General features: G+C 50.8%; 2 protein-coding genes across 2 annotated transcripts in view; both read right to left on the bottom strand.

The window, feature by feature from the left end:
* Positions 1-888, bottom strand: LOC137900337 (DNA-directed RNA polymerase II subunit RPB1-like). The gene has a single exon (XM_068744400.1). It carries the CDS (start codon positions 886-888, stop codon positions 1-3), a length of 888 nt encoding a protein of 295 aa, XP_068600501.1.
* Positions 889-2,242: 1,354 nt separating this feature from the next.
* robo3 (roundabout, axon guidance receptor, homolog 3 (Drosophila)) overlaps positions 2,243-27,037 on the bottom strand; it is a 51,585-nt gene continuing 26,790 nt past the window's right edge. The window contains 25 exon segments of the mRNA XM_068744399.1: positions 2,243-2,272; positions 6,246-6,364; positions 6,576-6,734; positions 7,010-7,117; positions 7,212-7,411; positions 8,035-8,232; positions 8,453-8,591; positions 8,699-8,983; positions 9,069-9,208; positions 9,282-9,321; positions 9,404-9,643; positions 9,927-10,107; positions 10,201-10,325; positions 10,859-11,075; positions 11,162-11,283; positions 11,378-11,544; positions 11,642-11,810; positions 12,577-12,658; positions 16,648-16,853; positions 17,760-17,931; positions 19,700-19,824; positions 24,509-24,636; positions 25,232-25,370; positions 25,835-25,955; positions 26,438-26,595. Coding sequence (XP_068600500.1) covers positions 2,243-2,272; positions 6,246-6,364; positions 6,576-6,734; positions 7,010-7,117; positions 7,212-7,411; positions 8,035-8,232; positions 8,453-8,591; positions 8,699-8,983; positions 9,069-9,208; positions 9,282-9,321; positions 9,404-9,643; positions 9,927-10,107; positions 10,201-10,325; positions 10,859-11,075; positions 11,162-11,283; positions 11,378-11,544; positions 11,642-11,810; positions 12,577-12,658; positions 16,648-16,853; positions 17,760-17,931; positions 19,700-19,824; positions 24,509-24,636; positions 25,232-25,370; positions 25,835-25,955; positions 26,438-26,595 — 3,770 coding nt within the window.

The raw sequence follows: 27,037 nt of genomic DNA, 5'->3' as shown, positions 1-27,037 counted from the left end.
TTATTGTTGTATTATTATCATTAGTAGTAGTCTGGGCAGAATGGGACTGGGTTGGGGCAGAATGGGACTGGGTTGGGGCAGAATGGGACTGGGTTGTGGCAGGATGGGACTGGGCCGGGGCAGGATGGGACTGGGTCGGGGCAGGATGGGACTGGGTTGGGGCAGAATGGGACTGGGTTGGGGCAGAATGGGACTGGGCCGGGGCAGAATGGGACTGGGCCGGGGCAGGATGGGACTGGGCCGGGGCAGAATGGGACTGGGCCGGGGCAGGATGGGACTGGGCCGGGGCAGAATGGGACTGGGCCGGGGCAGGATGGGACTGGGTTGGGGCAGAATGGGACTGGGTTGGGGCAGAATGGGACTGGGCCGGGGCAGAATGGGACTGGGCCGGGGCAGGATGGGACTGGGTTGGGGCAGAATGGGACTGGGCCGGGGCAGGATGGGACTGGGTTGGGGCAGAATGGGACTGGGTTGGGGCAGAATGGGACTGGGTTGGGGCAGAATGGGACTGGGTTGGGGCAGAATGGGACTGGGCCGGGGCAGAATGGGACTGGGCTGGGGCAGAATGGGACTGGGCCGGGGCAGAATGGGACTGGGCTGGGGCAGAATGGGACTGGGTTGGGGCAGAATGGGACTGGGTTGGGGCAGAATGGGACTGGGCTGGGGCAGAATGGGACTGGGTTGGGGCAGAACGGGACTCGGTTGGGGCAGAACGGGACTCGGTTGGGGCAGAACGGGACTGGGTTGGGGCAGAATGGGACTGGGCCGGGGCAGAATGGGACTGGGCCGGGGCAGAATGGGACTGGGCCGGGGCAGAATGGGACTGGGCTGGGGCAGAATGGGACTGGGTTGGGGCAGAATGGGACTGGGCCTGGGATTTGATCTCATAGCACCGATCCACTAGACCTGACTGTGAGTCCTTGTCTGCTTCAGATTGGCTTCGTGTTCACCGCCGGCTGCACAGTTAGCCGTGGTGCTGCATGCTAAACTGGTAATCATTCAATTAACTGGAAATCAATGGAGCCCACATGGCTGATCTGTTTCAATATTACCTTGTCAGTCACACGGACAGTTGGCTGCTCCGACACCCCCGCGGTTGCTCGGTCCGTTCGCTGCGTGTGCATGGGCGAAGCAGAGAGAGACGACTTTTCACTACGGTAGGTTTGTTTTAGGGTCGGGGGGGTCCAGAGCCAGTTCCATCTGGATCACGGATTTCATTCTGTTTCCGTCGTGAAACTTCTAAAAGGGTCATTCTTCTCAGTGGATAACGTGACGTCATCTTAAAAAGCGTGTTTCTCACAAACGGCAACTTGTCTTCGTGACAGTCCCTGACCGCCATCGGTTGACCCCGCCTTGCCTACATAATGGCTTCATTTCAGCTTCTCTATATCTGCATCACATTAGCCAAAAAGAGTCACAGACATCCATCTCTGCTGTCACGGGACAAATTAACATGGAAATTGGTGTTTTGCATTTTGGAACGAGGGAACAAGGCTTTAAATGACTCGTTCCCCTTCCTTTCAGCCGTCCGTCCGCTTCCTCCTGACACGGTGGGCGTGTCAGCCCTGACCCCGGCCTGATGAATGCGCGAGATGATTTATATCCGAGGGGGGGAGGGAGGGATGGCGAGAAGTTGAGAGGGCATGGAAAAGATGCGGGGTCACGCTGCAGAAGGTCAGCGACGTAAATCTGGTGCCAGAAACGTCTCCCATCATGATGATGTAAGGTCATGTGACTTCCTTCCCAATACTGCGGGGCCATAGCCCAAATCAAACACTAATATCAATCGTGATGCAAGTTATGCGCTATTGATTATTATGGGCTGCGAGCCCTCCCGTCACAAAGTGGCATTGAATTGTGACTTATCAATTATGCAACCTGATACTACCGCTCTAAAATTCAACCTGCATCCTGTGCCCCACAAAGCCCATGTGTAGCATTAGCATACTGAGCATTAAAAAAAAAAGAAAGGTCTTGCAGACCAACCCCAACCGTGGTCTTCGTGTTTTCACTCTGCAGCCACCGGGGTCGTCTCCCTTCGTGGCCGACGCCGCAGCATCTTGTCGTCTTTTCGGCTGATCAGAGAGCGCTGAGGCACGAAACACACCCTCGGCTGTTTATGTACTTGTGTAGCACAACATGGCGGCGTATCTGTCGAGCGCTGGCGTATCGTCTCAGGTGAACAGCAGGAGGGAAGTGTGTGTTGCACCCCGAGATGAAACCGCCTGCAATTTCACGCTCGTCAGTGCGAACGGCGCTCGCCCAGGTGACGCTGAGGGAAGAAAGAGGCATTAAGGGATCAAGAAACGAAAAGAACTTCAGAAGTTTTCTTTATTTAATTTCAACCGAAGCGGACGTGTTGTCAGGAAGCTGAAAGTTAAAGAAGTTTAGGCAGTCGTAACTCTTGTAATAAGCAGGGGGCAGTAGTGACTCTTGTTATTAGCAGGGGGCAGTAGTAACTCTTGTTATTAGCAGGGGGCAGTAGTAACTCTTGTAATAAGCAGGGGGCAGTAGTGACTCTTGTTATTAGCAGGGGGCAGTAGTAACTCTTGTTATTAGCAGGGGGCAGTAGTGACTCTTGTTATTAACAGGGGGCAGTAGTAACTCTTGTTATTAGCAGGGGGCAGTAGTGACTCTTGTTATTAGCAGGGGGCAGTAGTGACTCTTGTAATAAGCAGGGGGCAGTAGTGACTCTTGTTATTAACAGGGGGCAGTAGTGACTCTTGTTATCAGCAGGGGGCAGTAGTGACTCTTGTAATAAGCAGGGGGCAGTAGTGACTCTTGTTATTAACAGGGGGCAGTAGTAACTCTTGTTATTAGCAGGGGGCAGTAGTAACTCTTGTAATTAGCAGGGGGCAGTAGTAACTCTTGTTATAAGCAGGGAGCAGTAGTAACTCTTGTTATTAACAGGGGGCAGTAGTAACTCTTGTTATTAGCAGGGGGCAGTAGTAACTCTTGTTATAAGCAGGGAGCAGTAGTAACTCTTGTTATTAACAGGGGGCAGTAGTAACTCTTGTTATTAGCAGGGGGCAGTAGTGACTCTTGTTATTAGCAGGGGGCAGTAGTGACTCTTGTAATAAGCAGGGGGCAGTAGTGACTCTTGTTATTAACAGGGGGCAGTAGTAACTCTTGTTATTAGCAGGGGGCAGTAGTAACTCTTGTAATAAGCAGGGGGCAGTAGTAACTCTTGTTATTAGCAGGGGGCAGTAGTGACTCTTGTTATTAGCAGGGGGCAGTAGTAACTCTTGTAATAAGCAGGGGGCAGTACTAACTCTTGTTATTAGCAGGGAGCAGTAGTAACTCTTGTTATAAGCAGGGGGCAGTAGTAACTCTCGTTATAAGCAGGGGGCAGTAGTAACTCTTGTTGTCCCGATGCATCGCTACGGTAACGTCTCGCGTCTACAGCCAGGTTTACTTCCTGAAAGCTGTTCCAAGGAAACAAGGAAAAGCTCGGATCAGCAAATGGATTTTATTGTACATTTACAAAACGACAAGAGTACAAAATTCAGCCCACAGACAGATGTTTTCTTCTCCCCCGTTTTGGAAGGAGTGTATGCAAATGTTTATCTCACAACTGCAGTCCCTCAGACAAACAAGGGGGGGGGGGGGGGGAGCTATAGGGGTTACAAACAAACTTTCCGTCTGCTGCCACATTCACTGCAGAGAAACCAAAAAGGAGCATAAAAAAAACAAAGTACGACATTCTTAGCGGACGTCACGGCAGCAGGGGTCCCAGCAGAGAAGTGTCCCCCCCCCCGCCCCCCCGGGAGCGTTTTGGCTTTTCAGACCAGCTAACACACTTTGTGCTTCGTATTTCTGTTGCTTTCCCGTCACAACAAGAGCGTGCAACAAATGCTCTTCCAAAAAAAATACAAAATAAAAGTATACATTTTGTTGAAATGCTGGCACATTCAAGAAGACATGTTTTATAATAACAGACTGTTTTTTTTTTACATTGGTTTTCTTCTTCAATCCTGATAAATACAATATACGTCTCTTTGCCTGTATCCAGAGCCCACAGAAGAACAGTACTGACAGGTATTTACAAATCATGTGTGTGTGTGTGGGGGGGGAGGGGGAGCAGCGAACTTTACAGCTCATAAATAATCAGAGTAATACCAAATGTTCTTTCAATGACAGAGTCTGTGGTCCTGAAACGTTTTGCTATCGTCCAACAACGTCGTGTCCAAGCTGTCGGGTGACGGAGGCATCGAAGGTGCGCTGACGGTATCAGCTGGAGTCTTATCTCGTTTCCTGGGAAAGGAGGAAACACGTCAGCGTTACCAAAACGCCAACACGAAGCCTTGATATCGATAAATCAAAGCCGGTTTGAGCTCAGATTCATTCTGCACGATCCTGCTGCCTGACCCGAACCGGAAGAAACCATCGCCTCGGAGAAGACGCAGAGGGTGGGAGAGATTACAGAATTTTGAACATTGGTAAGTAATAGTTTAAAAAAAAACTGTTTTCTTTTCTTCCTGATCCGATTGGATGCAGCGTGCTGCTCAAATTTAAAGTATTTAATGCTGTTCCTCAGAATGTGTGCCGATGTGGGCTACGTCCCGACAGCCTCTAATCTACCGCCCTTTAAATTACACAGTGACCCCTGGAGGTGAAAGGGCACAGATAGCAGCCAGCTGCACCCCAGGAGGACGGGGTAACCCAACCCGGGCTTCCTGTGGAAACACCCCGGACTTTATTACGGACTAAGAGGTCGTCCTTTCATGTCCGCAGAAAGGCGTGAAAAGGCCGGTGTGGGTCAGCCAGGGGTGGGAGCCAAGTGTGTGTGTGTGCGTGTGTGTGCGTCGGCAGAGAGTAAAACGTGTGTGAGTGTGCGTGTGTGCGTCGACAGAGAGTAAAACGTGTGTGAGTGTGTGTGTGTGTGCGTCGACAGAGAGTAAAACGAGTGTGTGCGTGTGTCACTTTTACAAGCTCCTTTGCTACATTCTCATGCCAGATGTGTGTTGGGTCGGCGGGGAGCGACCCCGTGGGGGGGCGACCCCGTGGGGGGGCCGTCCCGTCTCCATCGCTTTATGGCGACGCGTCGGGTTTTGTAATTGAACTTAACAACTTCGGCACTAAAAGAAGTCGTCGAAGCCGCTGCCCGGTCCGGCGCTAATAAATGCGCTCCTCCCTGGAGTAAAGGAGAACGCATCAACTCCTCGCCTGCTGCGCTCGCACTGCAGTAAAAAGCAAGTACATGTACACAACGGCAGTACTTCATTTACTCAACGGCAGTACTCGCATTCAGACTCGTACGCCGTCTGCATCGAGGAGTTTCAGAAGTTCTCTATTTGTTCACGCAGATTCAGGTTTGGACGTTTATCCAGGAGCGTAAATAGCCAAAGATTCCTTTCTGACTCGGAACGTCGTGTCTGCCGGGATTGTTGGACAAATGAATCGGGATCAACATCAAAGGGTTCTAGATCGCTACTCGGTGTCTTTATACACCAACCATGAAAAGTTACAGTGAATCATAAATTATAAATACACGATGATACATTTAATATGTTCTCCTGACCTCATTCTGGATCAGATCCAGAAGACACTTTTCATGGTACTTCATATCGGACCCCTTCATGACTGTGATTTTTGCTGAATGAATTGAATGCAGATTTTACAAGTAAATGGGAAAATCCAGGTTTTTTTTTTTTTTGTATCCAGACACCCGCCCGGACGGCTCTCAAAATCGCTCTCATGCTGGGTTTCTCACGCCCCCGGTTCCCCCCCCCCTTTGGTGGCGACTGAACAGCAGCGATGCGTTCCCGGACTCAGTCAGGTGGACCCCCGACGGCGTCTTTAGGGGACAACTCGGGCGCTGGACGCCAACGCTGAGCCGCTACAGACCTTTACCGAACAACGAGAGCAGCGGCGCGCTCACACGGAAATCCCCGCAGGGCCGCCCCGTCTTCGGGGTGCGTTTAAAAGGAGCGCGGCGCCGAGCATCGATTCTACTGCACAGCTATGCTGATAAATGGTAATGGTGGATCTGAGAGAGAGTGTGTGTGTGTGTGTGTGTGTGTGTAAGGCAGCGAGGGAATGTCTCTTCATACAAGCCTGTGTGTGTTTTATGGCACATAAGTAATGATATATAGATAAAACCAAAGCGTTTGAACCTCTCCAACAGGGGAACGCTCTTTCCTCGCTCATAAATATCTAAAAGCATCAATTTAAAACCATTTGAGGTGAAAACGTTTGTTGTTTCTTCTTTCATACGTTCATTCACACGGATTCTAAAGTCCTACCTCGCTGTGCTTTCTGGTGGAGCCTCTGGACGAGGAGCTTCCTGTTGTGGAGCAGCTACTGGACACCTGACTCCTGGACAGGTGACTGGCTTTGCTGCTGCAGACCAGGACCTCCTCGTCTGAGGAGGGAAAAGGAGGGCGGAGTCAGAGTCCGATGAAACAGCTGCTGGACCGATCGCACGTTTCTAAAAACAGCACTGCAGCATCATCTTCGACTCTTGAAGAAGGTGACCTCTGCCAAGCAGCTCGCTCATTGATCAGGAATGATCAATTCACAAATGTCTCATCGTCCCTTTTTCTACAGGAAGTGAAACATTCCTGCCGCCTTACTGTCGGGGTGTCTTCGTCCGGAGCCTTTCCGCTGATGACTGTGTTCTCTCCTCTCCAGGGAGGACGGCGCACCGGAGGTCACGTCGGTGGCCTCCGCGCTTGCCTGGAGCCCCTGCGGCCTGCTCTCCTCTGGGGGTGGCTCCGGAGGGGGAGGCAGGTCTAGAGAGAAGTGAAGTGGACGAAGAAACAACAACAACAACAACCGCATGAAGACTATTTGGAGTATTTTTGCTGGTTTCCTGTTTTAAGTTCTTTCTTTCTGGTCGTGTTTTCACTGGTCGTTCAGTCGGAGAGACGGTGAACATCTGGCTGGATTAGCATGGGGGGGGGGGGGGGGGGTGCATTTATTCCCTCGCTGACAAAGAGCAGTTCCGCACTCGGCTGCTTTTGTCTGACAGCCTTCATGCCACCGCGTATCGACGTCCTCCGCTCACCTCCCTGCACGTCTCTTCGGTACGCTGAACTCTTGGACACCTTCTTTTTCACTCGTAGCTTTTGGCTGGGGGGGGTGTTTGAATCCGCCGGGGACGAGCGACCGGGCGCTGCATGGAGGGAGAGAAGCGTGAAGCATTTTCTGGAGCTCACCTGGAGCGTTTCATGGCAGAGAATCGTTACACGCAGCGCTCGTCATTTTACCGTGCGCGGTCGCGCTAGCGTCGTCGCCACTGAGAGCGGGCGCCTGGGCGTGCAGGCAGCGGTGGGCGGGACTCTGGCACTGCAGCGGGCCAACCTCTGCTGAGCTGTGATGCTGTTGGCCGGAGAGGTTGGGGTTGGACCGGGCGGGCGGCGGGCTCGGCGCCTGGGGAACTGGCACCGGACCGCAGGGTAACCTTCTGCTACGGGAAGCAGAGGCGAGATGTTACCGGAGCAAAGGAAGCGCTTGGATCGCAAAAAAGTCGACGCAGAAACGGTCAAGGTTGTTTCAATCTGGATAATCCGTCGTCTGCCCACGGGATTAGCCTTACGGATCAATGCACGCCGTCAAAGCGATAAGTGACACTCAATGATGGAGCCTTTCCTGAGTAAAGAGATCAATAGTGGACGATGCGTCATTGAGGAGAGCCGCTATTTAAAGTTTGCTAACTCTCGTCTTAAAACACAGATCAATCAATCAATCAATCAATCAGAGGGTATCGGTTTCGGCTAGGTGAATTCCATTCTTCATTTGTGTCGGGACGTTCTCGTTCCGTCTTTCAGAAAGCGGCGCAGCGGCAAAAAAAAGTAGACGCTTCGCAGTTAACGGTCAAAAACAACGACGGATCCGTTTCCATGGTGATCGAGATGGAAGTGAATTCGATTGGGAGCTTTCTGTCAGAGTCGCTAATTGCTGCTGAGACGTTGATTGGTGGAGGTCGTGATGCTGATAGATTAGAACACTTCCCATCGGTGCTGATCAATAGGAGACGCCTATTGATCCATCCGCCCGCCGTTCTGGTGTGGAGGACGCCATTTTACACACCGTGACAGCTGCTGGCTGTCCAGCTGGTTGAGGCGGGGGTCCTCGTGAGGCGATGGCGTGAGAGTGGCGGTGGACTGGTGGCTGTAGGAGGTGGCTGGAGAGGAGGCGTGGTTCCTCAGCGGGGTCGAGGGCCCGTCCTCACAACCTTCCATCAGATAGGTCCGCTCCGGGAGGGGGGGGCACCACTCCTCGTCGGAGCTGCAAGGAACAGAAAAAATGAGATTCGTTTTCAGGCGTTCTTAAAAAGCAGCGGCGTGATCTCGCAGGCGGCTTCAGGTCCGGCGAGCCGCGAGGCTGTTTGAGGATCGATGGCGTTCGTTCAGGCTCGAGGCGGGGGCGGCGTGCTGGGTTCCATGCCGAATGCCCGCGTTAGCGGTGACAGCAGCCGGGTAATGGCGAGGAAGGGCGTTCCACCCACCCTGCGTCCAGGTCCTCGTGCTCCGGGGGCTGCTCACGCTGCTCCAGCTCTCCGTCAGCGGGAGGCGGGGGCAACGCCTCCATCCAGGTCAGAGACGGCGTTTTGACAGCCTTGCCCATCACCTTCTGCTTGGGTTTACCTGGGAAACGGGATAATCAGGCTCATTGATCATCGATCGGCAGCACGGGGGGGGGGCTCTAACGGGAGGACGGAGCAGCGGCCGGGGCTCCTCCTCCTCCTCCTCACCATTGCAGCGCTCCGGCTGGGCGTACTGAGCGCCAGACGGCCCCGCCTGGGCGATCCAGTGGCCGTCGTCCTGCTGCTCACCGGCGGCGTGGGCCGGCGCCTGCGTCTGGGTGGTGAAAGGCGTGATGGAGGCGGAGGCGTACGGCGCGGCGGAGGCGTGCTGCGCGTAGGCGAAGCCGCGGAGGTCCTCGCCGGCGGCGTCGATGGTGCTGTAGATGGGCCCCTCGGTGGAGCCGCCCATGCCGTACTTCTCCGTCTGATTCAGGTAGTTGGAGATTCCAGCGTCTGGGCGGGGTTCGATGAAACAGCCGGTTAATGCCGGAGACAGAAACGCACGCCGATGACATCATCAGGCCGGCCGGCGTCCCACCGTTGTAGTATCTCTCGGCCGTGTCGTGGCCGCCGGTGCAGCAGTTCACCGCCTCTTTACCGCCGTGCACCAAGTGGGAGGCGGGCCAAGAGTCTGCCAGCCACGGGTAGTTTCCCACGTTCCCCCCCAGCACGCCGGGCCTGCAGGGGTGTTCTGACGTGAATGTGACGGTCCAGACGGAAGGACGGGACAGCAGCGAGTACGGAGACTTACCTCCCGTTGAGGCCCGATCCCTCGCCACGTGGGAACCCAACTGAGGAGGGAAACAGGAAGTGACGAGGAGCAAACTGGATGGAGGTCTTGCTCATATTGTGTGAAACACAAACGGCCCCAACCTGCTGGCGTGTACGCGAAGGAGGCGGCGTAGTGGCTCAGCTCCTTCCTCTTCTTGCGCCGGGAGTAGATCCAGACGCTGAAGCCCATGAGGATGACCCAGCATGCCCCGCCGATGCCTGCGATGAAGGCCGGCTGCTTGACCACGTCGGTGATCTGCTCCGCCAGGCTCACGTTGCTCTCCTCGCCGCCGCCGCCGCCGCCGCTGCTGCCCGTCACGGCAGGCTGCTCGGCTGGCCACTCTGGAGGAACAAACGTCGGAGGAATAAACGTCGGAGGAACAAACGTCGGAGGAATAAACGTCGGAGGAATAAACGACGGAGGAACAAACGTCGGAGGAATAAACGTCGGAGGAATAAACGTCGGAGGAATAAACGTCGGAGGAACAAACGTCGGAGGAACAAAAGTCGGAGGAATAAACATCGGAGGAATAAACGTCGGAGGAACAAATGTCGGAGGAACAAACGCAGGGATGGTTAAAACACGTAAACGTCTGGGCGTCCGTGGCGACTGCAGGAAACTCACCGAGGAGGACCGCCACCGGCCGGCTGCGCGAGCCTACGCCGGCGCTCGTCACCGCCGCCACCTCCACCTGGTAGAGCACGCCGGGCATCAAGCCTTTCAACACGGCGGCCAGCGTGTTCCCGTCCACCGTCCTGTTGATGTAGGAGCGCGTCTGGTTGTCGCTGCCGCCAACGCACCAAACCTTGTCGTGACACACGGAGGTTGTTAGACGGCGTGTTTCTGTCTGCCCCCCCCCCCCCCCCCCGACAGCCCCGCCCATGTACCCTGTACTTACCCTGTACTCCTGGATGACGCCGTTGTGCATGCGGCTGGGCGGCGGCTCCCAGGAGACGCTGACGCCGGAGCTGTTGCCCAGCTTCACGGTCGCGACTGCGACAGACCTGGGGGGGGCGCTGGGAACTGCAACAGGGAGGGGGGGGGGGGGGGGGGGGGGGACGGCAGACAGTTCATTTCACCGCCGCTCTTTTATTGAACACAATGAATTGAATAATTACTAACTAAGCGAGGAACACAATTTAAGACAGATTAGCTGAAGGCGGAGGGAGGACATCCAGAAAAGGTCAACCAAGAGACACAAACAGCTGAAGGGGGGGGGGGGGGGGGTCACGTTTTAAAAGTTAACGACGTCTCTCTCTGTGCACAATTAGGCAACTCAGACAGGCCGATCTCTTCGAGGGCCGGTGGCGAGGAAAGTTTGAATCTACCGGCAACCATTATCAAGCTGTCGTGGTCCGTGGGCTACGAACCTAGCATGGGGGGGGGCCGGAGTTAATGAACCGGAATTTTAATGGATATAAAATGAAGCCAAAGAGGAGATAACGTTACTTTGATTCACGCTAATGACGAGCCATTTCCAAGGCCTTGTGACGTCATCAGGAATAGAATAATCGGACTCTCTCCTTTTTTTTTTTCCGAGTCACCGGATTGAATACCTTCCTCCGGCGTTCGAACCAGCAACGTCCGGCTGTCCTTGCCCTGGAATTCGTCAAAATAAGGCCGGATCTTTATCTCGTAGTCCGCCCCTTTGAGAAGGCCGGAGAGCACGGTGCTGCGTTCGGAGGGCGAGTTGATGTCCTGGAGGTGCCACGCCCCCCCCGTGGGCCGGAAGAAGAGACGGTAGCCCTGGACGAACTGGGACTGACGGTCGACCTTGAAACCAGGAGGGCGGATTTAGAGAAGAGATACGAGAATACGGTTCTCCCTAATAGAACCGGGCCCCTCAAGGAGCCACTTACGGTCCAGGACACTCGAATAGAAGCCGCTGCTAGCGTGACTGGATCCTGCAGCTGGACCGCCACCTCCCCCAGCTCCCTCTGCACCTGCCTGTGGTCCACGCCCTGACCGGTAGGACTCACGTCTGAAAGGAACGCACCCGTCCTTAGAGCGGCATGGGGGCTGGGGGCCGCCGGGGGCCGCCAGCAGCCACGTTTGGCTTCACAGCGGGTACCGACCTTGAGTTCTGACGGGCTCGGAGATGGGGCTCGGGTCGCTCAGGCCGTAGGTGTTGACGGCGCGCACGATGAAGAGGTAGATGGTGTTCGGGTGAAGGCCTGCGATCGTGTGCGTCTCCACCCTGACCGCGTCGGCAACAGTCTGCCACGTGCTGCCTGCCGATTGGCTGCGGACGGGACGGAGGGAAAACAACTGGGAAAAACCGTCTTGACCAATGAGAGTCAACCCAGCTGGGTCCCCCCCCTCCCCCAAAAACCCCTCACCTGAAGGCCTCGATGATGTAGGAGGTGACGGCAGCTCCTCCCTCGTGGGCGTTGGGTTGCCAGGTCAGAGAGACGCTGTTCTTGGATACGTCGGTGACGATGGGTTTGTGCGGCGGACCCGGCAGCTGGAAGGGTTCTGTGGCTTGAGCTACCGATGGGTCTGCACTCTCTGGATGGAGAGGAGGAAGAGGAGGAGGAGGAGGAAGAGGGACACTGAGACAGACTGGTAGAGGTTCAACGCCGTTTCTTCACCGCCGTAGCTGCAAGATCTTAACGATCCATTCCGAAGCTAATAGCCAAATAAGACACTTCGATGTCATCAGAGCAGCTTGTTAACTTCTCGTTCTTCCATTTAAGCCACTAATGAAGTCTCTACGGCTTCAGACATCTCACGCACTAAAGCCTGATGGGATGCGGAGAAAATAAAAAGGTCTGAGCCGCAGGAGAACCAAAATGAGGTAACGTTGTTTAATGTTTACGCGTCGAAAGAAAAGCGTCTGTCGAACTCAACTTCGCGGGCCGACCGACAATCTGGTCGGTCGCCGCCTCAGAACCAGCAGAGGAGAAAACATCGCCTGGATTCAGTCAGGAAATCACCTCCTTACCTCCCCCCACGTCAAAATGGTTTAACTTGGAGGCGGGACTTAATGAAGGACTTTTCATAAAGTCTTAATTAAAATCTGCTATCTTGTTATTTGGCAGTAGATCCAACGTGAAGAATTACCTCTCAGTGCGCACATTTCCTTACCTGCACTCACTCTTTAATCGCTAACGGGTCATTTATACCGTTAATTGAAACAGTAAAAGTTTAACACTCTCCAACGAATAAAACGGGGGGAGAAATAGTCTCGACTTTCTGCTGGACAGATCGGCGTACGCGTCTCTGTTTTGCTGCCGCTTCATCGGGCTGTTCATTTGCATGTATTTAAGTCTACCTTTGACTGTGAGTACTCCACTCCAACTCGTCTCTCCGCTGGAGCTGGAGGCCAGGCAGGTGTACACCCCCGAGTCCGTTTCCTGGCAACAGAGAAATGTGCATCATCAGTTTAGCGAGTCGGCGGCGCCGCGTTGATGCACCCATTAGCGGCGATTGAGACTAAATGTCATATCTCTCAACCCAGAATGTTTGTCCCTGGCATGCTGAGCGGGGGGGGGGAGGTGCTGCCAGAACAGGAAGCTGCCAGAACAGGAAGCTGCTGTTCCAACAAAGCCGGCCGAACAACTCTTTCCATTTTTACATTAAAGTACAATCGGCCTTTTAGTAGCGGCGTAAAGCGTCTCGTGGCCCCCACGGCGCCGATGTGCTTAAAACAATTCATTCTCCCTCGGCTCGGCGTGATCTGTGCAGAGTCTGTACGTTCTACCGCTGTCTGCGTGGGTTCTCCAGGTTCCTCCGGAAGAAAACGGATGGAGAAATCTAAATGTCATCTAATCAGGCTCCTTTCAAAGTTTGGAGATGATTGTGTTTAGGGTTAGTTCTCAGTAAGCATAATTAATATAGCACACCTTTTAATGACCTGCCCCCCCCCCCCCCCCCCCACCCCTTTAGAAATGTCACATGTGGTTATTACAGTGTTCTTCAGAAACGGCTCATTCCCAGCGGAGCCATTTGAAGTGGAAGCTAAAGACAAGACGGTGACTTTTATGTTCCTCGTCTGATTGCTACGCGGCGGAGGACGAGAGTAAAAAGGAGGATCAAAGGACGGAATCTTAATGAGCAGCTCGAGCTCGAGAAGCGTCCGAGGAGCCCGTCTTTCTACCTGACAGCTACTTAGCATTGTGGACGGGCTATGAGGATACGCAATTAAGAGGTGTGTGATAAATGCACCTGTGTGTGTGTGGGTGTGCACATTTTAATTTTTGGGGAGGCGAGCCAGGAGCTAGATGGGCTGTGAAATTGCTTACAACAGGGGGAGATTTTGGGAGTTGCTGCTCTGGTGAATCTCTCAAAGTAGTGACAGCGAAGCAGCAACAACTTTTTTTTTATCCCAGTCATTCTTTCGTCTCTCTTTATTTCTGTCCCCCCCCCCCCCGCGCCTCATTTCTAGTTTTAGAGTTCAGACCTAAATGACAAAACCAAGCCTTTTTTAATTTGATGATGAGCGCCGTGACTTAAAAGGAAATGGGTGTTGCCTGGTGCAGCTTCCTGTCGCGCCACAAAGTCAACGAGGCACCAATCGGGACTGGGTGGTTACTGTGCAGATTTACCCCATGTCCAATCCCACCCCCCCCCCCACCCGAGTCCCCCCCAGGTAGCGTTAAAAAGCGGAACTGGGACTTGACCTTAATGATATTTAGCAATGCAGCAGAAGAAAACAGACAATACAAAGCAGACGTGTTCAATGTTCGGTTAAGATCTTATACAGATACCGCAACGGGTTGTGTAACAAATCAATCTGGACTATCTGCTAAAACCAGATCAATTATTCTACTGTAGCTGCATTTACAGTCGGCCTGCATTCCTTTTAATGCGAGCTGCATCTGTGCGTCCTGTGTGTCCGTGGATGCCGTGCTACAGGTGTGTGTGTGTGTGTGGGAGTGTGTGTGTGTGTGTGGAGAACTTTAATTGTGTTTCTAGTTTTAGTTTTTAGTTTTATCTGTTTTGCTACAAGACCTTTAATCTTCTGCAGTTCATCAATTTGCTTGCAGACCCGATCCACCGCAAACACAATCAGCCTTCCCTTTCGTCGCTTACTCTGCAAACACAGCCCGCGTTACTTTCATTGAAAACCTGATACATTATGCAGAGGATGTGCAGGGCAGCGGCCGTCGTGAGTAATGCCTCGTCGAATGTCGGGCACACAGTCCTCTCCTGCGTTCGGGCCAACTCATCAGTAACACCGACGGAGAAATTACTCAAGCCTAAGTGGCCTGTCAGGGCACCCTGCGGAACCGGGGGGGAGGGGGGGGGGGGGGGCAGGTGACTCTCCGGCCTGCGAGGCAGCCGCGGCGGCGGTGGCTCCCTCTCTTTCTATAGGCCCTGACCTTGAGCTGACCTTCGGGGGTCCAGCTGATGGTGCGTCTGTCTGAGGGGGGGGGTACAAAAAAAAGCAGGTCCCCAGATGGTGGCGCTTGATCTGTGGATGGGGAATTGGCACGGAGGGCGGGTGGGGGGGTGAACAGGCGAGACACCTGACTATTAATCAAGGCAAGCTCTGGGCGGCATGAGAAACAGATTGCTGAAAAATGTGATGAGGGTGTGGGGGGGGAAGAGAGGAGCTCCAACGCTAAAGAAGGAATCGGAGAACATTCATTTATTTTGATGACGTCCTTTTGACGTTTGGGATCAGAAATCATCCGACAGAGTGAGTCTGGGGCACAGAAGGCTGATGATGATGATGATGATGATGATGACATCAGAGCCTTGAAACGTGATAACCGACCACAACGTGTGTAAACCAGGAGTCAAAGTTTCCTGCTTTGAACTGATTATCTTTAGTTCATGTTGACCTCAGGCTTTATTTGGGTTCCTCTGTTTCCAAACTGCTGTCCTCCCATCCTTGGGCGACCTTGTCATACCCCGCAGACCCCGCCCAACCCCTCGTCGTCATCGACTGCTGAGCAGAAAACCTCTTTAACCCCCCCCGACACACACTTCCCGTCTGTCCGGGACGTCTCGGCACCGGTTTTGGACAAGGATAGTGTTTGTGTCTGGCAGAGATCCGAGGGTAATGGCATCCCCTCCATGCCAAGGTACACGAAACAAACACACCATCTGCCTCCCAACGGGGGCTCCGATGAAATCGACTTATCTATAAGGATTATTTCTGGGTTAAATGCGTTTCACTTTTTAACTATGATGCAAAAGTGTTTGGTCTTTAATGGCCTTCCCACTGCATTCCACAGCGGAGCTCCCATAAGAAGGATGCGAGTGAAACAAAACATTTTTATTTATGTAACTTTGGGAAATTCTGGTTAATAATAATAATAATAATATGCTTTATTTCTATAGCACTTTTCTAGAAATAAAATTCACAAAGTGCTTGTTCCAGAAACAAAGAATGTTACAGAAAAATAATATCTGAAAACCAAACCAATGCAAACCAATAAAATCAAATACTCTTTGGAATCTGATCACAAAAAAGAACCGCCGTCTGCGGAGAACCTCCACACGGTGACTGACGGCTTAAAGTGGGCTCCAAAACAAGCGCTTCCAAGTGGGTGCTCTCAGCTGTCGAGTTCCTCTCTTTTATTCCCGCTCGACATGAATGCAGTGTAAATTTTTCGTCCTACACTCACCTCTAAGTCAGCTTTACGGCTCCCTCCATCTTTCGCACCCTCGCCCTCCCCTCTAGGAAAGAGAGAGCCCTCACTAGCAGTGATGTATCGAGGATTTAATTTCGAGTCTCAGTGATCGTCAATCACTGAAAACCCACAATCAATTAATGCGCGAGCCTCCCCGAGCCTTACAGGAGCTGCCGTGACCTCAGGTGCCGCGTCGCACCCAGGAGGGAATTCTGTGCAGAAAGGATTTCATTACCGCGGAGTAAGGCGGCGCTAATGACTGCTAATGGCCTGGCGTGATAATTACCATGGCGATCACGCCTCACAAATGCGGCTTTGCTCCATTCGCCACCTTTCATCCGTCTCATAAACGCGGCATTCGAGTCTGCTGTGAAAACATCCACCCTGCGCCTTCCTACTTTCCCCGTAATTAAAAACAGCGTTTTCTCAAGTCACGTCTGCTTTTGTTGCTTCAACTGCATCGTGTTTGATGTGCAAATAGTGATAAACGCAATGAATCTGTTTAAACGAGTTCACTGGAAGGTGCGGCGTGAAGGAAGGGGAGGCTGATGAATGTGCAACGAAGAGAAAAAAACGTGGAAGAAAACTGTGTTCAAGTTGAATTAGTCCGGAAGCGTGTAACTTCATGGTTTACCTGCCTTCGGACAACAGACCAAATGTAGCTCTTGCGCTAACGCCGGCGTATTTACGTTGAAGCTGTACGCTGACACATTGACTCATACGCACTGCCCTACTTCAAACAAACAAACAATGGAACAAACCTGCAGGTTGGTGATCTGGAGCGTGCCGTTTTCCATCAAGCTGGTTCGACCATCGTTGCCCAGGATTCTTTGGCCGTCTCTTTCCCACTGGATGCTGGGGATGGGGTTGCCCATGATGTGGCAGTGAAACTGAGCCGTGGAACCGGGCACTAACGTGTGATTGGCTGGACCCTGGCGGATGATGGGTGGGACGCGGTCTGAAGGTGCTGCAGGACGAGGGACGCTGGATGTTAGCTTCTGCTCTCTAGCCTTCCCCTTGTGCTACGTGCTAGCCTGCAACAAAGCTAACTGAATTTGACTCACGCACACTTTTTACTATTATCACCGACTATTTCCCGATCAATAATATCAGCAATCTTGTCTTAAGTGATTTACAGACACATCTGGAGGGACAGCACAAGAACATTATTGGGCTTTTCCACTGAGCTAGCGCGCTAACGCTAATGATAGTTGTGAGACGTACAGGACTGGGATGTTTAGAACCATTTTAGAGATAAAAAACTATTTTAAGAGTCTGCTGCGATATGCGTCAAAATGCCGATATAATCGGCCGCCTATCGGTCGATCCCGACTATTAATCATCCTCATGGTTTTGACACGCTGTATCCATTCGTTTTAAACGGGTTTGCAGTGTGGTAACGCCGCAGCCAAGACAAATGACAGCAGGCACTTCCAAAATGCACAGCGTGAATTTGGGACTCGACTTCGCTAAACAACTGTCTGCAGTGAGACACAATGTTTTGACAGGGAAGGTAAAAATAGAGGAACAGATGTTGGACGGTGTGTTTACATCAGCTGCAACCGCTTTACTTAGGCGTGCATTACCCTGCGAGATTCAGCCGCCAAGCGTCAGATATATTCACTAAATAAATGTCCGACCCTCGACCCCCATGCGCCCTCAGCCTCGCTGGCAGCTCGTTCAGCTCGCCAACAAGCGCATGGACATATATGGTCGCACGCCATTACTGCGCATCTGTAAGCACTGCGGCGTGAGCGGCGACGGCTAGTCAAACGTCTTCTTCGAGATTTAAACGCTCGCCATCAGTGCAATGCACACGCTGCCTGCCTGCGTGTGTGTGTGTGTGTGTGTGTGTGTGTGTGTTCACGCGCACCGCTCTCCACCTCCAGCAGGGATTTGGTGAGGATGCTGCCGGCCACGCTGATGGCCTGACAGATGTAGAAGCCAGAGTCTTCCACCTGGGCGTCCGTTATGGTCAGCTCGCCGCTCAGAGACACGGAGAAGCGGCCGGACTGTGAAGGCTCCTGGATGGGGAACAGCAACATCTGAAGGAGGAAAACAGCACTTTAACTTTATGGTTGATTCTGATCATTTTTATTGACTCATCACAGAATGCCATCCGGAGGGAGAGACGCTTTTCAGGCTTCGTTCAGGGTCACACTGGTGGACTTGAACCTTCTCTAAACTCGACCTCACTGACCTTGAAAACGCTCATTCAGTTGTACATCGATCTCCAATGCAACACCAAGCTGTGACACGCTTTCCACACTAATCTAATCTACTTTCCATTTTCATTTATCCGTGTACAAGAACTCGATTTCCTGTGCATCGGCCGGAAAAGTTACCACTGCACAAAACACGCGTCCCACACACTTCCTCCCGTCCTCCCCTGCCTTCATGCTCTCTCCTGTTCTCCCTCTCCCACGCACATTCTCTAGACCTCCTCCAATCTCACTCACACCCTTTTAATCTGTACCTGGGAGCCGCGCTGCAGGCTCCCACGCACTCCCATCAGGCCTTTCAGCGCATTCCAGCCGGCTGTATCACTTATCATATGCGCCCCTTTCTAACACACATACTTATTCACGGACAAACCCCCACTCATTTCAGAATGTGTGTGTGTGTGTCACCCTGGCGTGGAATAAGCAGCCAAAGATATGACTGTGTGAAGAGATGCAGCCTGAAATCGAGAAGGTCGGCGGTTCGAGTCTCGCTCTCTGACTGTCCACGTGTCAAAGGGTTCTTTGGGAAGACACTGAAAACTAAACCACTCCCAGTGGGCGTGGCACACGGGCCACAAGTGTGTGAATGTGTGTGTGAATGTGAGGCTCTGTAAAGAGCTCCCACCATGAGGCGAGCTTCACGCTTTTATTTATCCAAAAGAGGAAAAAAGGTCGTATTTGATCTACTTTTATTACATTTGAGGCTGAGGCCAGTTTAGATTCGTTTGCCTTTGTTTCATTTAACTTTACTGACTTCAAACGACAGTGAATGCATCAACCGCTAGGTCAATCCTTTTTTTTTTTTTAAATACCTCCCTGTTTTACATTGTCGCTCCCTAATTCATCTTTGAAATGTGTGGCATTGTGAGCATATTTTAAGAGAGAGCACTTCTAAATGTATCTTGAGAGTCAAATGTGATGAACAACAAGATGACAGCAGTTCCTCGACTAATGGTGGATGCCAGATTGTGCCACACTAAGAACAAATGTTGCTGCAGCTTTGACACTTCAAGGTCGATTCCCCTCTTCATCCGTCACATAGGCAGGTGTGTGTGAGAACCTATATATATCGATTAAATAAAGCAAAGCAAAGCAAAGCAAAAAAATATATATTGTTAAAAAACTGGGCTGCGTTTTCTGAGATGTTTGTAAAATCACTCGACAGGTTTTCCAGCCTATTTTCACAACACAGGAAACACACAATGGGAGATTCAGCCATTTACAAAGGTACGTGAATATATGCTATTTGTAGCTGCTTATTTCTTTTTTTGTTGCACACAATGCTATAAGGTTTTTCCTTTAGTTGTTCTCTGGGAAACTCAGAAGCACATTTAAAAGCTGTAAAGTAGATCCAAATCAGGGCTTCACGATTCCAACTTGTATTTACATTACAGTCCACAAACCCTCGTCGCCAGCTGAGGTCTTGTTAACCAGCGGCTCAAACCCTTTTGTCCAAACCACCTGCTGTGAGACACAAATTGCCCGTGAAGCCCTGATGGACGCCTCAGAGGGGAGAAGCTGCGTCACCCTCTTTGAAACGGAACGAGCTCCGTGGCCAATTCTAACAAATATGACTCTGAACCTTTCTTACCTGGCTGCCTTCTTTTTGCCAAAAGACGGCTGGCGGAGGGTTTCCTTTGGTGCCACAGAGGAAGGTCACGGTGCGGCCCGGAGCCGTGATCTGGTCCCGCGGGCGAACCACGATCTGAGGTGGCACTGCAGCGGAGAGAATGCAATCATGTGTTTTGCTGAACCACCAATCAGATGCAAGCCAAAGAAGAGGCTGTATTTTCCAGTGGTCCAGCCTTGATTAGTTTATCTTTGAGGGATGTAAACCGCTATAGACGATCATCGATTAAGCTACGGGCCGTGAGAGTCAATCCGACGCTTGGACAAAGGTCGGAGCGCCGAGAAATCCAGGTTTGTGGGTCACCTTGCTGATCCAGGGCAGCAGGCGTCAGATGTCTTTGAACAGAAATGGAGGACAGCACACACACACACACACACACCTATTGATTCTGTAGCAAGTGGCAGGTCTTTCTGCACAGAGGGAGGTGTGAATGCATAATGATGCCCTCCACCAGTCCTAATGGATTTCTCATGTTCCCACCTGATCTCCAGCTTCTCTTTCATTCTACGTGTAATTAGCATCGGGAGAAACCCGAAGGGAAGAGAGAGAAGGGGGCACTGAGGGAGGGGCCTTCTATGAGAACAGAAAGACAAACAGCGAGATCAACTCGCAGAGACAGAGAGACGGAAAAAAAGAAACGAGAAACCGTGTCTGTCGCACTGCTCTGGTTCTGCTGCACGTTTTAACAACAACTTGAAATTACTTCCATTTGTCATCGCAAAGCAATTAAACTTTAGAATAGACATCCTGACATCAATGAGGGACAATTTCTTTTTCCGTTTGTTGGGAGGGTTAAAGTTCAACCGAGTGCCTAAATAATGAGAAAACAGCTAAGGAAGAACGATAAGCAGAAGAGTCGGAGGGTCGAAGGCAGAACAGACATTTTCTCAGAGTTAAAACGTCGGTAAAAAGGTCTGATCGGGACGAACTGCCTGGAACATTTCTAGACTCCCTTCTTGCGCTTTACTTGCCCTGTGTAATCGCTCAACAAAGACGAATGCGACAGCTTGACTTCATGGGCTGCATATTCATCCCCCCCTCCACCCCCCCCCCATCATGGGAATCACCCAGGTCTTTGCTATCCTAAAGACCGTTAGCACGGCAGGCTACTTCACACAGCAGGAGGGCAGCAATGTTTCAGAGATGCCAACTCGAATGCAGCCGAGTGAGGCCGGTGCATTCAGGACGCTGTAGAAAAGCCAAAAAGTTCATCCCAGCTTTAGAGACTGCCTGAAAAAATGATGCTGAATAGCCAACAGAAAGCTGGCAATGGAAATGCTGGTTGTTTTATGTTTCATATTAGAGTGAAAGGAACTTTCTACGTCGCTCAGTGTCTCAAACGTCATTGTGCCGCCATGGAAACCCCCAATCTTGTGGATCGAGGGATCATATGCTTCCGAACCTGACACGCAATCGTAAACCAACCGCCGCCGTGTTGATTTGGCCTAAATACAGTTGCTAATGTGTGCAATGTCATGTCATGTCATGTCATGTCACATCATTCACGGCCAACAACCAGCAGCAGTCGGAGCCCAAAGTGGGACGAACCAGGCGTTCACTTCCCTGTTATACCTCAAGGAGAGGCTTTTCTGTTAAGACTGATGCAAGGCCTGAAATATTAAAGAAACGCAATGTAATACCCGATTCTCATGTCATGCCAGTCCAGGCTGATGTGATGAACACCCCGCATCAGAAAAGGGTGATAGGAGGCAAATCGACAACAACAACGAACCTGAACTTGTCAACACTAGAACATTTGACAAAACGCTGTAAGTCTGACCCAAATTACACCGACAGCTAGGAAAAGTTCGGCGTTTTAGAAAGCTGGCTTTGGTACGCTGCACAGCTCTGTGTGCAGAATAACAATGTTTGATTTGAGGAGGCAAGTTTGCACATTCCCCGCGGCTGCAATAAATAATTAGCGATAATGGGGGTACTCGGTGAGACTCTGCGCTTTGGATTTAGGGCAGGGACGAACATTAGCATCCTCACGTGGGATGGAAATCGAGAGATAGATTTAAATAGGGGAGCCGAAATACACATGGTAAAACCAGCAAATAGTGTCAGGGGAGCGCTCTGCACAGCACGTCCCCTGTTCAGTCATTTAGTATTCCGCGATGCGACGTCTAACAGCTTTCTGTAGTTTTAAGTGGCCTTTAAAAAAGACAGAAATGGTAGCTGCTCATCAAACGCATGGAACTTTAATTTTACACTTGAAAACTATAATCGAGTCTGCAAAGATGATGGCAGATAAGCACAGAAGGCGGCGCGAGAGTGAAATGGGCCTAAATTAAGATTAAGCCACTTGAGTCGTCTTTCACACGATGGACACCCACAAGAGCAGGAGAGCACACGACCGACCGGGCTGACGTGCCAAGAGGGAGGCAAAAATAGACAAGAGCCACAAGTTCAATTCCCACGGCTGTTCTGATGACCGAAGGCGGAACGTCTGGAACGGGTGGGAAGCACCAGAGCGGATGAGAGCTACGCCCGAGTGATGATGTAATGATGGCTAATTCTTCAGATTTAGTCTCTCGCTCAACCCCATTGCATCATAATTCCAAAACCCGACATAAAAATGATCACGAAGGATTCGTTTGTTCTATCCAAAATAAAATATTTTAGGGCAGCAGCTCAAAAAGGAAAATAAAAAAACGGTTTAAAGTCGAAACGGTGCGCCTTTCCTCCGCCTCTTCCTTCCTATGTGACGGCTCAGAATCAGAGCCGCGTCACCGACGGACGCTCACGGCGCTCAGAATCAGAGCAGCCGAACGCTTCTGCTTGCTCAGCGTCTCACACCGACGTGGAAGAATCCTCCGGCTGCTGTGTGTATGAATGAAGTCAGCGTGTTGGTCAATGAAGACAGCCGACAGCCACGGCTTCCCACATTCGCACGCCGACGTGTGATCTGCAGCAACGCACTGCAGGAGGAAACAAACACACACACACACACACACACACACGCTCCCAGCAGGCGCTCCTGAGGTACCTTGATGTGACAGACAGCTGTCTCTAACGCACGCTGAGGCAGACGGTGTGTTACGCACGCTCTCTCTCTCACACACACACACACACAAACACACACACACAAATATGGGATGAAATGGAATACTCACTGGATGGGCCGACTGCAACGGAGGGATGGAGAAAGGGGGTGAAAAAGAAAAGATGAAAAGAACCTTGAATTAGATGATGTCATGGGCTCGTGATGAATGATGACATAAAACGTTTGAACCCGACAGTGAAGCTCTGAAGGGCCGCTAAACACGCCAGTTCACAATCAATATTCACGTGGATCCGCTGAAAGTAAATGGACTGAACTGAAAATGGAGCGAGCTGATGAAGGAAGGACGGAAAAGATGATGGGAGTGACTGGAGGTTGGGTTCTGATTGATGAGCAGTATGTCTGTGTGTGTGTGTGCGCGTGCGTTCGGATACGTGTCAGTCCCTATTATCCCGAATAATGCAGCTACACCAAACAAAAATCAATCACTATTTGGCTGAAATCTGCTTCTGAGAATCAATTAAGAGTGTTTATCCGTGTGTGTGTGTGTGTGTGTGTGTGTTTAGCGCATGAAGATGAGCGTGCTGATGGATGACAGAGACAGAGAGTAAAACTCTACATTCTCTTTTATCATCCTAAATGACAGACGTCTCATCCGAGCGCCTCCCTTCCAGGAACTGACTTCATCCGAACGCAATCCAATGATTGTTTTTTTTTTTTTTTTATCTCCCCTCCCCAGACAGTCGATGAATCGAACCTCGAAAAGAACTTACATTCCATTGCTTTCACATTTTCTCTCTCATAGTTAACAGTGTGCATATTATACGGAGTTTAAGCCACGATCCTCGATGTCTGTCACGTTTGCTGACTTCTCATTGGCAGTAATATTCTCGTATTTGGACACCGACGCTAACGTTCAACATTTGTTAGAGCTGAAACAGACTTTCTGGTACCTTTCCCTTAAAAACTAAGAGTGTGTCTGAACAAAGAGGAATAAACCGGTGCTGGGTGAGATCTTTTTTTTAATGAATAGTAAAACTGTCCATCTGTGCAAGTCATTTACTCATTTATTCAGTGCTGGGGTCCAATTTCATGCCAGGTTTTACTCATTGAACTAGATTTGCTGAAATAGAGTGGATGGAGACGGATTTCTACCTTTCTATTATTAAAAGTACTTTATTTGATGATTTTAACCAACGTACTGGAAATAAATCAGATTCACAGATCAGCTGGAACTAAGCCAGTTATTCTTAGTTCTCTTATTGAGATGCTCTTTTCATGTTCTCACTGTGCAGGAGATGTCACTGGTACGACCGTTGAGTTTCATAACGCACTCGCTTCATGGAATCAGCAGCGCGATGACAGCCTGTCAGCGTTTCAGGCAGAGGGCAAGAAAGCGCAAAAAAAAAAAAGGTCTGCGAATGAAACTTCCCTTTGTGTCAGGTAATTTGCAGCTTTCTGCTATGATCCTCCACGACGGAGTAAAAAAATACAATAAAAATGAGATGAATCCATCAATCTGATTTAACCGATTTTGCCTGCAGTGTGAATGTAGGCAAAGGCACTTTTTCACAAAATCCATGCTGCATTAAATTCAAGATGTATACATTGTGACATGACAATTCTCCTCAATTTATTCCAAACACCAACATGTTTACTGTGAAGCCAGTCGGCGTCATAAACCAGAGTCGAGTCCCTTGAAGTATAAGATAGCTCTGATGCAGGCGTCGCCTGCTTGTCTCGGAGGGGCGTGTCCGTGTCTTTACCGTGTACTTGCAGGGTCCCCGATGCCTCCGCTTTGCCCACGCTGTTCTCTGACACGCAGGTGTAAGTGCCCTCGTCTTCGCCTCGCACCTGCGTCAGACGCAGGCTGTTGTCACTGCGGATCTCAAACCTGCAAAGACATGGACGTGCAATATTTAGCACCGGATCAACGGGGCTCCTAGGAGAAGGCCCCAGCGGAGAGAGACATTCACGTTTAAATGCTTAATACAAAGTGATCTGCTTCCTTAGTCTTCGCAAAGACTGTTGACAACATGAGATTTTGATTTGGCGTCTCAGGATATTGCTACGTGTGAATAGATGAAATTAAGGCAGTAAGTTTTGAACTTGCATCTCATACGGCTTTAAGCAACGTAATAAAAAAAAAACCATTGTAGATCTTGAAGGGATCTCTCAACACATTTGTTAAAGATTAACGAAGGCGTGTGAGAGGAGAAGTGAAGCAGTTGTGCGCTGTAATAGTGCTGTGATTATTATCACGCACTCAGAATCCACTCAGTCGCACTCCGTGAAGCACAAAGCCTCAGCGAGGCGAATCCGCGCAGACGTTTGTTCTCTAATTAGTTATCCTAACACCACTTGTTAGTGGATATATATCACGTTGCCAAGTTACGCCCTGCACCCAGTTGGCTTCTGTGATACCAACATAGCTCCGCTTCGTTGCGCTGGTCCAATTAAAGAGTACAGTGGGTGTTGTTCTGTCATACCTGCCCCGAGGCAGTTCCCCGTCGTCTCTCCGCCAGCGGACAGTCGGAGCTGGATCTCCGTGTACCTCGCAGAAGAAGTCCACCGTGTCGTCCGCCAGAACCACCTGGTTCACCGGCTGTTTGGTGAACGCCGGCCTCTCTGGGATCAGACACAGGACGGAGAGGAGATCACAAACTTTTAAAGAAATCCCTTTCTTTCCAATATTATCTAATATGATCAAGTTTCCCAGATGGCTGAACTGGACAGGTTGTGTATTTTTAGGAACCGCAAATTGGGTGTTACTGAGTTCAGATTTACTTTTTCACCACAAATGCACAGAAGGAGCAGCAGGTGGTGGTCAGCAGGAGGGGGGGGGGGGGGCTTGGTATGACTAAAAAGAAAATATCAATATTTAATCTGTTTTCCGGGGTCAATACACACGTTGGGAATGCTAAAGCTTCTGCTCTGCAGCGAAGATGAAAGCAGGGAATCAGACAGAAGTGAAAAAGCTGGAGGCCAGGAGAGCAACTGGGAGAAATTCATCTCCGCCTGCACCATCGGTCACATGGTGCACATGCAGCGTTATCAGTTCATTAGCATTCTGGGAGATGCAGTCTACTCACCGAACACCACCAGTTCAGCCGGATCGCTGTCCTTCTCTCCCACCATGTTGGTTCCGACACACACATACATGCCGGCGTCACTTTTCCTAGTATTGGAAATCATCAACTTGCCTCCCCGGATCTGAAAAATATGGGAAAACGGGGATGACAAGAAGAGGAAGGGAAGGAGAGGATGGAGGAGGAATGAAAGAAGACAAATGGGAAGAGGTTGGGAACAGGATATTGAAGCATGTTAGTCAAGAGGAAAGCCATCCTGCCATTTTCAGTGCGTGTCATGACGGATGGCTCTGCTGCTTCTTCCGACGCCGTTTGACAACGGGTCTCGCTCCAGTCGTCGCAGAGACATCTTCCACTGCTCAGTTTGCAATAAGTATCTGCAATGATTGATCGTGGTATACGGCATTCACACGCATGCAGATTGCCAAATAGCAGGTGTATATCGACAAAGGACAAAATGTTTGACCATATAAACTTTGTTTAATTAATCAAACACTAAAACGCACAAATCATGGAGGTTATGGTAATTTAATAAGTAGGCCTATAATTAATTTAGTGGAACCTTAGTTCAAATAAATATTCCCGGCGTAAGAAGCAGGAACTCACAGTGATCCTCTCGTCTCGGTCGTTCACCCGGATGTTGTTTCTCTTCCAGGAGATGGTGGGTTCCGGGTGTCCCCGGGGGGGTATGCACTCCATGACCGCCGGCTCACCTGCTGCTACCACCACATCACTGGGCGTTTGACGGAAGTCATCCCTCAGAACTGGAGAAAAGGAAGAAGTCATGTTTATAGTACGTGCACAGTTTGCTGATGACGCTGCGTTTTATATGAGTACACGAGCACTTCCGTCAGCATTAGCCTGTTGGTGATATTTTCCCTTTGACACACGCTGCTCTGTTTGACATCTGGCCAAAAAAAGAAAGCAATGTGCAGATTGAATCTTGGATCATTCTCAGCTGAACAACTCTCCCTGAAGGTCTTCATTCACTCATGTCAAGTGTCACAGAGCATTAATAATGTAGGCTCTTGGAGCTAGCAACGACACACACGCAGCAGATGAATTATTCAGCGTGGCCCACTGCCCACCCGAACACAAACACAAACACACACAGAAAACGCACAACGCGCCTAGACGGGTTGACTACATGCCGTGTAACAGCATAATGTATCGAATTTAAGGCTTCATCACCAATTTTGGGAAGAG

Source organism: Brachionichthys hirsutus, chromosome 10 (genome assembly GCF_040956055.1).
Source record: "Brachionichthys hirsutus isolate HB-005 chromosome 10, CSIRO-AGI_Bhir_v1, whole genome shotgun sequence".
Lineage (NCBI taxonomy): Eukaryota > Metazoa > Chordata > Actinopteri > Lophiiformes > Brachionichthyidae > Brachionichthys > Brachionichthys hirsutus.
The sequence above is the reverse complement of the archived record's forward strand: the minus strand, read 5'-3'. Positions and strand labels throughout refer to the sequence as shown.